Source organism: Podarcis vaucheri (assembly GCF_965113315.1).
Source record: "Podarcis vaucheri genome assembly, chromosome: 7".
In the NCBI taxonomy this organism is placed as follows: domain Eukaryota; kingdom Metazoa; phylum Chordata; class Lepidosauria; order Squamata; family Lacertidae; genus Podarcis; species Podarcis vaucheri.
The window spans coordinates 71216138-71227707 of NC_138765.1; the positions used below are offsets into that span (position 1 = coordinate 71216138).

At 46.3% G+C, this 11570-nt stretch overlaps 1 protein-coding gene across 1 annotated transcript; it reads right to left on the reverse strand.

Moving 5' to 3' along the window:
• Positions 1-5800: 5800 nt before the first annotated feature.
• C1QA (complement C1q A chain) lies at positions 5801-11054 on the reverse strand. Its single transcript, XM_082230588.1, has 3 exons — positions 10898-11054; positions 8719-8888; positions 5801-7261 (listed from the first exon to the last, which is right to left on the reverse strand). The coding sequence occupies exons 2-3, from the start codon at positions 8879-8881 to the stop codon at positions 6693-6695; spliced, it is 732 nt and encodes a 243-aa protein (XP_082086714.1). The 5' UTR covers positions 8882-8888; positions 10898-11054; the 3' UTR covers positions 5801-6692.
• Positions 11055-11570: the final 516 nt, after the last annotated feature.

The window sequence follows — 11570 nt, forward strand, 5'->3', positions numbered from 1 at the left end:
TTTCCTGGTTTCATGGCATTCATCTGCAAACTCTCTGGTCAACAATTCTTTTAAAAAAACAAAACCCAAAACACAGATCCAGCAATTTTTCTTACTAAGAGTCCTATTTTCCTTTAGAGAGGAACATAAGAATCTTCATTATGCCCACTTGATCCTTTTGTCCAGTTAGCCCAGAGTTGTCTACACTGACAGTCAATGCCTTCCCAGAGTTTCAGATGGGTCCCCAGCCCTGAATAATGCAGGGTCATTCTGTTTGCAAAGTGCATGCTTTACCACTAACCCACAACCCTTTCATTAAGACATGGGAGGGAACCTCAGGTTTAGGAACCCAAGGTGGCTTTCCAGGTCTCTCTACTTGATCCTCAGAACTTTCCCCGGGCAACAAGCCCTCTCCCTAGGCTTCAGCACTCACTTGTCCTGCTTTGTACCCTAATTGTTTTCCTTGCTTGCAAGGTGGTCAAGGTGTGCTTGAGAGTGTCCTTTGGTTCATCCTATAAATGATAATGGCTCTTGTTTGCATGAGTGCCGGGGTGTGTGAGTGTGTGAACAAATAGCCTAATGTGCAAAGTAACATGTAAAGGTAAAGGGACCCCTGACCATTAAGTCCAGTCGCGGTTGACTCTGGGGTTGCGGTGCTCATCTCGCTTTATTGGCCGAGGGACCCGGCGTACAGCTTCCGGGTCATGTGGCCAGCATGACTAAGCTGCTTCTGGTGAACCAGAGCAGCACACGGAAACACCGTTTACCTTCCCGCAGTAGTGGTACCTATTTAACTACTTGCACTTTGATGTGCTTTCGAATTGCTAGGTTGGCAGGAGCAGGGACCAAACAACGGGAGCTCACCCCGCCACGGGGATTTGAACCATGACCTTCTGATCGGCAAGTCCTAGGCTCTGTGGTTTAACCCACAGCGCCACCCGCGTCCCATAAAGTAACATCTGTGTGTGTGTGTGTGTGTGTGTGTGTGTGTGTATCCTGCTCACATTTGCCTCTAGCCCTGCCCACCAATGGCATGTGGCCTCTAGAAGGTTGCCCAGAAAGGAACCCACCCTTGGGCTTAAAAGGGTTCCCCACTGGTGCATGAAGACATAGTCTTCTCTGGCTCAGCTTGGAAGACTGCAGTGCTGATAATGCCAGGGCTGCATATCCTCAGGATCTCTTCCAATCCTACAATTCTGTGATTTCTATGAATACAAGAAGCTGCCTTAACTGTGTGTGTGTGTGTGTGTGTGTGTGCACGCGTGTGCACGCGTGTGCATGCAGGGATACTCTTTATATAAATTTGAATACTAGAACCATGGAATTGTAAAGTTGGAAGGGATTACAAGAGTCATCTAGTCCAGCCCTGCGCAATGCAAGAATCTTCTGCCCAACAGAGGGCTTGAAACGGTGATCCCGAGATTAAGAGTTCCGTGCTCCACCAACTGAGCTTAGTAGCAACCCTCCAGGGTTTCAGACAGGAGCTCCTGCTCCACCAAAAATTGCTCCCACTTTTCTCCTGCAATCATTCTCCATCAATTTTTGAATTAAGAAATTGCATTCAGAAATCATGAAAACTGAGAGGAAATGCCAGTGACATTCTTAGGGGCAGAGGATAGAAAGAGGAAGAGAAATGGATGCCTCTTTTGCAGAAGAAAACTGCTGAGAAATTGAAGGACAGGTTTCAGCCCCCATGGTCATACCTGGAGATGCTGGGAATTGTGGCATGCAGTGCATGACAGCCCCTTCCCTAAATAGAGTGATTAAAAGCACCCCACAAAACTTTGCAGTGAATTGTGGGTGGGGAAGCTGTGACCTTCCAGATGTTGGACTCTGACTCTCATTAGACCCAGGCAAGTATGTCCAGCAGTCAGGGATGGTGTTGGGAGTTTTAATCCTACAACATCTGCAGGGCCAAACGTTGCCCACACCAACAACATGCCATTATTCATTAATGGACTATATATCTCTATCTCTATCATCTTGTCACTCCTGAAGATGAGTTCTGTGGGCTTCTCTCAAAGGCCAGCACAAAGGTCTGTGGTCCATCTAACTTCAAACGTGTAAAATGGTTGTTTGATGTTTCCCCAATGAATCATGAGAAGATTTTCTGACCCTTCCAGGGGCAGCCTTACTCTTGGATGAGAGAGCGTTGGAGACTGATGCTGCCTTTGTAATTTTTGCTTTGTTTGCAAATATGCAAGCAAAGCATTAAGCAGAAGCAAAGCAGCGGATCCACCAGGGAGAGGATCTTGCACCTTCAATTGCCTCCGGCCCTTAACAGGAGAGGCGGGGAACCATTTTCAGCCCGAGGGCCACATTCTCTTTTGGTCAACCTTCCAGAGGCCACATTCCAGTGGTGGAAGCAACAGATGAAAATTGTGCTGCACTCATATGCCCCTCTCTGTGATCTACCCAGGCAAGTCAGATGCATGATCAGAATTCATGGACACATTCCAGCCAGATAAAAATATTCAGATAGATTACAGAGTAGGACCACAGAGGGACATGATGTGGGGAGATGATGAGTGGCCTGGACACAATTCTGAGGGCCACATTGGGGTATGTGGAGATTCCCCACATCTCTCCATATCTACTTCTATTTCCTCCAAACTTAGGAATGGGGGTTGGGGGCTATCATTCATCCTAGAGCTCAAGAGGCACATTGCAATTCCCCACTCTATCTGTTGGCAAAGAAATTAGGCAATCACTAAATTTCTCCATTTTTGCAGGGGTGGGGCTTGCCCAGGGCCAGACCAATACGCTTTGGTCCCTCAGGCAAACCACAAATGGAGCCACCCTCCCTGCAAGGGCTGTATGAAGATCTACTTTAGGAGCAAGTGGGGAATGAAGATCTAAAATCAGGATCTGCTGCCTGGTGGGTCCTACTGCCTGAGGTGGTTGCCTCAGTTTGCCTCATGGGTGGGCCAGTCCTGGGCTTGCCATTAAGCAGTGGCAATAGCACAGCTTCTCTTTCCTTGTTTCCTCTCCCCCTTTTTTTGGCTGATGCTGCAAAGTTGCATCCTCCACAATGTCCCAAACCTAGCACTGAGTGGAGCCTAGGACAGGAAGTGGTGACTACTTCAAAAATTGATCAAAAATAACCAGAGGAAGTTCTGCAAAGTGGACCTTTTTTTTGATGGACTGCTATGAGAAGAAGATGCAGGACTACATGGGCCGCTGGCAGAATCAAGCAGGGTTTGTTTTATGTTCTTGTGTTCTTCTGTTTTTAAGGGATGAGATAAAGAAAAACAAACAAACTCAGAATTTTCAACAGCGACAATGCCTTGTGAGAAATTTTGACTCAGTTGTAGTTCACACACAAAAAACTACTCAGAGTAGACTCATTGTTGTTTTGTCATTTCTATTTGTGGTTCACCTATTGCAAGCAGCTTGAAAAGCAGCACAGAAGCAATTCAAATAAAAAAGTCGTAATTATTCCTAGGAAGTCCCATTGTCCACCAGCGCACTCCGAAATTTACAAAGCGAACACGCATTCTCAAGAGGTCCAAACAATTAAGCAAAAAACTCATCCATATTAAGTGATCCTGAAAAAGCAGCTTGGCTCAAGGATGCTAGAAATGTGTGGCTGAAACAGGCCAGAACAAGGTGTGCCCAGTCCACTATTCATATATTTTCAACAGGGATTGGAAAAACTTTGCAGCCTGAGGGTCACCTTCCATTTCTGGGGAACACCCCAGGAGCCTCGTGCCATTGGCCAGAATCAAAAGGAGATGGAACAGTGAATACACACTTTGTACATTAGACTTGCTTCTGCATACAATCACACACACCTTTATTCTCCATCCAGGCATTATCAGAGTTCAAGACATAAAAACACCCAAGGAGAATGCAAAGTAGGGCCAGGGAGGAGCATGGTCTGGGGAGAGTCCTGAGGGCCTGGTAGAAAGTTCTGGAGGGCCACATCTGGCACCCCTGTCCCGAGTTCCCCCATCCATTCCTTGCAGGGGGGTGTCTCCAACCCTAGTCCTACTCAGAATAGACCAACTGAAGGTCACACTCATGGCTGACTTGGGCTGTTGATTTCCAGTGGGTTTACTCTGGGTAGGGCTTTGTTGCAGACAACCCAATGTCCTCAGCCATCCAGCTGATGCAGGTCTACAACCTCCATCATCCTTGGCCATTGGCCATCCTTCCTGCTTAGGATATGAGCCAGTTCAATTCACCTGTTATCTCGGCAACCACCAAGGATGTCCAAGTTGCAAGGCGGGCTTGCCACAGTGATGTCAAGCTCTTGGAGCAGGAGCTCTGCCACCTGCATTTTTGGGAGTGAAGGGGGTGGGTCACATGGAGGTAGCTTAGCAGCTTATTGGCTGGGCGATGTGTGTCCTACATTCTAGGGACTGTGATCTGGGAGCCTTCTGATCTTTCTTCGCTGCCTGGGGCTACCCAACATGAGTTGTAAAAGGGTAGCAAGTGGCAAAAACATTAAAAATGCAAACAATCATCTAATGTGTGATTGCTATGCTGCTTGGCACATGCGAAGATGCAAGGAGGGGAATTTTAATTCGCAGAACACAGCAAAGAAAAACGTGGGGGGAAATTCCACCCGTAACAAAAAAACAAAACCCATGTGGACCAACCCTATTTGGAATTCTCCTTTCAACAAAATCGACTGATATAGATTGCAACACTGGGCAAAGCAGACCCTCCTGGCTTGTCTGTGTGCATGCTCTCTCCTAGGGAAGAGAAAGAGTCATAGCTGGGGAAAGACCGTTCTCCTAAACAGAGGAAGCTGTATACTGAACCAAACCATTGATCACTGGTCCAGCAAGCTCACTAGTCTCTACACTGGCTGACAGCACCTCTCCAGGTTTTTAGGTAAGGGCTCTCTTCCAGCCCTACCTGGAAATGCTGGGAGTTGAACCTGGAACCTCCTGCATGTCTTTCCCTAAGACATAAAGGTAAAGGTAAAGGGACCCCTGACCATTAGGTCCAGTCGTGGCTGACTCTGGGATTGCGGTGCTCATCTCACTTTATTGGCCGAGGGAGCGGGCGTACAGCTTTCGGGTCATGTGGCCAGCATGACTAAGCCACTTCTGGCAACCCAGAGCAGTGCACGGAAACACTGTTTACCTTCCCGTCGGAGCAGTACCTATTTATCTACTTGCACTTTGACGTGCTTTCAAACTGCTAGGTTGGCAGGAGCCGGGACTGAGCAAAGGGAGCTCACCCCGTCGCAGGGATTCGAACCGTCGACCTTCTGATTGGCAAGTTCTAGGCTCTGTGGTTTAACCCACAGCGCCACCCGCGTCCCATTCCCTAAGACATAGGAACATGGAAATCTGTCTTATACTTGACCCACTGATCAATATAGCTCAGTATTATTTGCTGTGATGGTAGTGGCTTTCTAGTTTTTCCAGACAGGGGACAATCCGAGCCAGATGTAGGGATGCGAGGAATTGGATAGGTCAGGGACCATTGGCCTGATTCAGTAGCTAGGCTCTTCCGATGTGTGCGTCTTGGGAAATCTGATTTCCATTGCCATTCTTCCTTGAGTGAACTCTTCCCCTCGCTTCTCTGTCACCACCACTGACCACTTCCTTGCATTTTCTTCTGGGTCCAATTGGTGCCACCACCCCAAGGGACATTCTACCTGACTGCCCAGTTTCCCTGCCTGGATTCTCGGGAAGTGCTATTGCCTCCATCCATGTTCACTGAAGAATCAGGAAGGCAGATGTCAGGGCAGCCCCTGCTTTGGACATTTCCCCTTTCGAGTTGTTTATGCAAAGTATTTTTGCTTACATTTTTTTTTAAAAAAATAGTGTCTCAGCACAAAGAAACTCACTGAACAGCCCAGTTTCAAAATTCTGAATATTTATTCATTGCCAAGTAGGAACAAGACTGAATGTCCCAGGCTGCACTGCGTGGTCTGGGAACACATGAGGTCATCACTTTGCTGAAGCTGTGCAGGTCTGGGTCTGGTCAGTGCTGGGATGGGTTGGGTTGGGATGGGAGACCTGTTTGGAGCCACCTCTTTGACCATTTTGGGTTCCATGATGGAAGGAAGGTGGGAATCTCAATGTACTAGAATGCAGAAGCAGGCTAGCAATGGATAAATCTGTTTTAATTCCCTCACTTTCTCATTTTTCCATACGTACGTTCCATTCACCCCCTTTCCCCACAGATTGCAAACTTTAAAAACTCAACATCAAAAAGTCCTCATGAAGGTTTGTACACATTTTGGTGTACATTCCTTCGGATATGCCCATTTTTGCAAGCACATGTATCCTAATATAATGCAGTTGTGTACATTACTTCCACTAATTTCCACTAATGGTGTTCAGTTCTCCTAATATACACCTTTTTGCATTCAACTTTGATAAATATACCCTTTTTCGCAAGCAAAGTCTCCCCATTATAATACTATTGTCTACATCATTTTCACTTGTGTGCAGAGTTCCCATTATTCTGTTTGGGGCACAGTTTCTTTTCAGGGAATGGCAAAGCAAAATCTGCTGGAGTGCGAATTTCAGAGGCTAACTGAGCTTCCGTATTGGTGTGTGTGTGTGAATTGGGTGGCTTTCCCTCAAATTTCAAACTCTGTGGCTTTCTCCCACAATCCCCAGGAAGCAGATATCTACATATGCAGTTACATTGATCATGAAAAAGCATCCTTGTGGTTGTAGCTTTGTAGCAAGAGGGAGGTGGGTTTGGGGAAGAAGGGGTGGCTTTGTCTTCCTTGCTGTCCCTCAGGCGCCCGACGGGAAAAGCAAGAAGCCACTGAACACGCTGTCTGCATCACTGCTGACGTTGATGTTGTTCCCACCCTGCGGGTCAGTCTCCAGCCATACGCTCTCACCCTTAGCCAGGTACAGGACGCTCCCTCCTGAGTTGACCTGCAGGAGGCCTTGCTTGTTGTTGTCACAGAAGGTGGCTACTTGGTTGCCTTGGTGCATGAGGCGAAGGCACAGGTTGCCATTGGAAATCATCTGGAAGGAGAAGTAGTAGTACCCAGCATCCTTGCAGGTAAATTTGCCCGTCTGGAGGTCGTAACCATCATCCTGGTTGGTGATGACATTGTCAAATACCACTACATTGCCAATAGGCTTGTGGTTCTTCAGAGAGGCTGAGAAAGCAGCTCGGGGCTGCTTCGTGCTGTCACCAACTTGCCCCTTCTGGCCTTTGTCTCCTTCTTCGCCAGGAGGGCCTGGAGGGCCATCAGGGCCTCGGTAGCCCTGGTTACCTGGCGTGCCTGGTGGGCCTGGCTGCCCTGGGTCACCTTTGGGTCCTTGTATGCCTGTGCTCCTTGATGCCCTCCCTGAAAGGGAAGCAGAAAAACATGTGTGTTTCCTGTCACAGCTCAAGGGAAGAAGACCAGTCCAGGCATTGCCAAGGGTTGTCTCCAATGTTACTCAGAACAGACGCACAACTAACTGAGGGTAAATGTTAGTTGGACAGAATGGACTATGCTGGATGAGCAAAGGTAACAGCTAAAACAAGAGAAATTGATGATGGCTGTTTTATGGAAGCCTTTTTCAGACCATTTAAATAAATATTATTATATGAATTTGTGAGCAGGATTGGAACTATGAGCAACATTGGGAAGCCAATAAAAATAAAGAAAAAAAAATCATGTATTGGAATTTTATGTGAAATTATGGGGATATATAGTTAATTAGTTAGTTAGTTAGTTAGTTAGTTAGTTAGTTAGTTAGTTAGTGTCAGGATGCTGTCAGCAACTCCTGCCTGTTTATAAAGACAAGGAAAAGTTTCTTACCATCCTTTTAATTTCAGTCTTTACAGAGAGAGGCTATAGAATCCAGCCTCTTGGATAGTGGTGTTGGCCTGAGTGAATCTCCAACCACCATCTCTCCTACTTCCTCATTCATCGTCTGCTCTATAGGTGCCACTAAGTGCCCTCTGTCTTTGAGCTCTTTGCTCTCCTACTTTTAAGGCTCACCGGGTTCTGGGAAATGGAGGGTCTGGAATGCTTTCTAATGACGTGTCAGCCAGGTGTTGTCCTGGCTTTCTCATGATTTCCCAACTTTCCCCCTCCTCTGCCTCTGAGCTGCCACCTCCCTCAAACCTCCGTTCTAAATCTATACTGTCTTCCTCTTCCCCTGGAAGGGTCAGGATGGGGAAGCAGTCTCCACCATTCCTCCGCTGCCCAGTCCCTGACAGTTAGTTAGTTAGTTAGTTAGTTAGTTAGTTAGTTAGTTAGACACAAACTTAGGTCTTGCAGCCATATCTGCTCTGCTCTCTCCCTTTCAGGGTATTACTACTACTACTACTACTACTACTACTACTACTACTAATCATTTCCATTCATCAATTGCCTTAACAAAATGGCCTACAATGATAGTACAAAATAAAATGAAAAACACAACTGTGGTGAAACAATTCAAGTTACAGGGAACCAGGCAGAGGGCCTTCTCGGTAGTGGCACCCACCCTGTGGAACACCCTCCCACCAGATGCCAAAGAGAAGAACAACTACCAGACTTTTAGAAGACATCTGAAGGCAGCCCTGTTTAGGGAAGCTTTTAATGTTTGAGGCATTACTGTATTTTAATATTTTTTTGGAAGCTGTCCAGAGTGGCCGGGGAAGCCCAGCCAGATGGGCGGGGTGTTGTTGTTGTTGTTGTTGTTGTTGTTGTTGTTACAAGCAAACTAAAGACCAGCCTAGCAACAATTTGACAGTGAAATTTCTTAGAAGGCCGTTTCCTCTCTTCCTATGAAGCCACTCCCTTCTCCAGTCTCTCCAGTGACATCTTACCTGGCTCGCCAAGATCTCCTTTCTGTCCTGGGCGCCCAGCCCTGCCTGGAGTCCCTGGGTGTCCATCTCTGCCAGCGGCTGCTTGGCACACCGTGTCCTGAGGAGCCGCAACATCCAGAATCAGAGCCAGTGCACAAGCCACCAGCCACAATCTGCTCGCCATTCTGCCTCTGTGGACATAAGCACAGCACCATATGATAATTCTTTTACCACCCCACTCCTCATCCTCTTCTTACTTCTCAATGGGACTTACCTGACCCTCAAACTCCGACTTTTCTGAGGCTTTTCTCACATTCTGAAGGAAGGAAGAACTATCACCCAGGGGTTGAGCAAGTGCATTCCTCAGCACCTCCAATTTAAAGGATAAGGCAGCATGGGACCAAAAGCTCCTGTAAGAGCTGCTGCCAGTAGAGTAAACAATGCTGTACTAGATGGAGAAGTGATCTAATTCAGGGCTAGGGGACCCCTGTCTCCCTCGAAATGTTGCTGCACAACAACTCCAGTCTTTCCAGCAGCCAGGGAATAGAGGGGGAGGGGGCTTGGCAGTTTGTCTGAAGCCTGGGGTGGGGGAAATGCCACAGGGCTGGCCTGAATAAGAGACACTCAGTAGTCCACAGGCAAGAGCTAAAAGTGCAAGTTCGCTTATCTGCTATTCCAACCTCAGGCAGAGTGAAACAACCAAAATGCAAAAAGGCTTGGCTTGGCTTGGGGTTCTTGTTGATGTACAGAATACCTACAATAGTTTGGGAATGGTGTTCTAAGGTAGGAAACAACAATCCTACCAAACGTACAAATAGATTGCAGGTCAAACTTTGTAGACAGTAGCCACCCCTGAGGAATAATGTTGGGACAGAGTTTGGGGGCAGGGGACAGGGTGGGGACAACATTCAATAAGGCCAGAATCCCATGACATGATCTCCTGAAGAGCTGGAAGGGGGCATCAGAAAATCCTTCCTCCCAAAATGCAGGTTACATCAACCCCACTCCTGCAAACTCCTTTACTTTGGTCCCTTGAAGCCTGGTGATACAATCCAGCAATTTTATCCACAACTAAGAGCGGGGAAACAAGCTGTATTCTTGCAGCTGAGACTTGGGCACTTGAAAGAATGAATCCAGGTTTGTCCTAATCTTGATCTCCATTAGGGGAGTCAGTGTATAAAAGACCTTGTTGTTGTTTTGAAAGTTACATGCATTTCCCACCCAACTGGATATTGAGAATTGCAACTAGAATAATTGGCTTTATCATCCAAATTTTGTACCGCTGCCATAAAACTCAGGGAACAAGCTGTGCTATTACAAGGACTAAGGCCTCAGATGCAAACTCTAGATAATATTTTAGAGACTAATACCTAAACCACATTTCTAATGGCTGTCATATTTGTATTGCTTACTGTCATATTCGATTGTTAATTAAAACTGAATTCTATTGTTTTATGTTCGCTTAGTACAGTATGTGAATCTGGTCTGGGACCGTAATAAATTTCATTCATTTCATCCAGTTACTGGCTTTTTCTTCCCCCTTCAACTTGATTTGATATCAGAAAGGAGCCAACCAACCCATCATCCTGTGGGATGCTTTGAACAGCAGGAAGAGGGGCCTCGCAGTTTTTATATGATGCACAGAATAATCAAGCTGCATTGTGGACCGTGCAGACGGCAGAATAAAAAAAATCAAGAAGAAAAGGTACTTAAGGAAGATTGGAAAATGTTTGCAGAATATCTGACGAACAGAGGGAGGGAGCAGTACCAACGAAAAAGGATTGGCAGGTGAAAATGACGCGATATGTAGAATTGGCAAATCTAAGCAGCAGAACAAGATATCAGGAAGAAGGGGTATTTAAGGAAGATTGGGAAATGCTTGTAGAATACCTGACGAAACATTGCAAACAGGTTGAAACATTAGCAGGATGAGAGTAAATTCAGCAGTTATAATTACATTGAGATAGAAACGAGAAAGGGGGGAAAAGGAGTAACTAGAATATGCAGCAGTAAGGGGTAATCAGAAGGAAAAATGGAAGGGAGGAGAGGAAGTCAATGTTTAATTTAATGTTTTGTTTGCTTATGTGATTATGAAAGATTATAAATGAAATTCATTTTTAAAAATGAATTTAGAGGAATAAAATTGGAATATTATCAAGCAGTTAGTTATAAGAAAAATGTCCCAGGGAGGGTCACTTACCTCCTTGAAAGAGATCCCTCTCCACCAGCTTCTTTGGTAAGTGGAATGTCTCTTTTTGGCTTCGCATAGAAAGGAGGAAGAATGGGGGTGGTGGGGAGGGGGTTGGGTTTGGCTGAGTCACAGAAAATGTAGTTTTCCTTCCTCCCTTCCTCCTTTTGATTGCTTCCTCTTGCTCTGTCCACTCTCTGAGCTCAGAACAAGCCGTGATGCCCAAAGAGCTTCAGTATCTTTCCCACTATTTCATAGAATCATAGAATTGTAGAGTTGGAAGGGAGCCTGAGGGTCATCTAGTCCAACCCCCTGCAATGCAGGAATCACAGCTAAAGAATCCCTGACTAATGGCCATCTGACCTCCTTTTAAAAACTTCCAGTTAAGGAGATTCCACTGTCCAGTCTACTGTTGAACAGCCATTACTGTCAGAAACATCTTGGGGAATGAAACTGGGAGTTGCTCTTTCCTAAAGTTCACTCCAAACTAATCCCGTACATCATTTCCCTCTGATTTCTGCTGGAGGGCCTGAGATCAAGCTGCCAGGTGCTGCCACTTTTCTGCCCCTCTCCTTCTGTTTTGCATTGGTTAATTTCCTCCAGGCTGACCACACGCTGGTACATATGAATGCTGTAGATTCAGAGTTCTCTGTGTTTTGGGAAAAGCGAGTGAGAGAGAAATTGA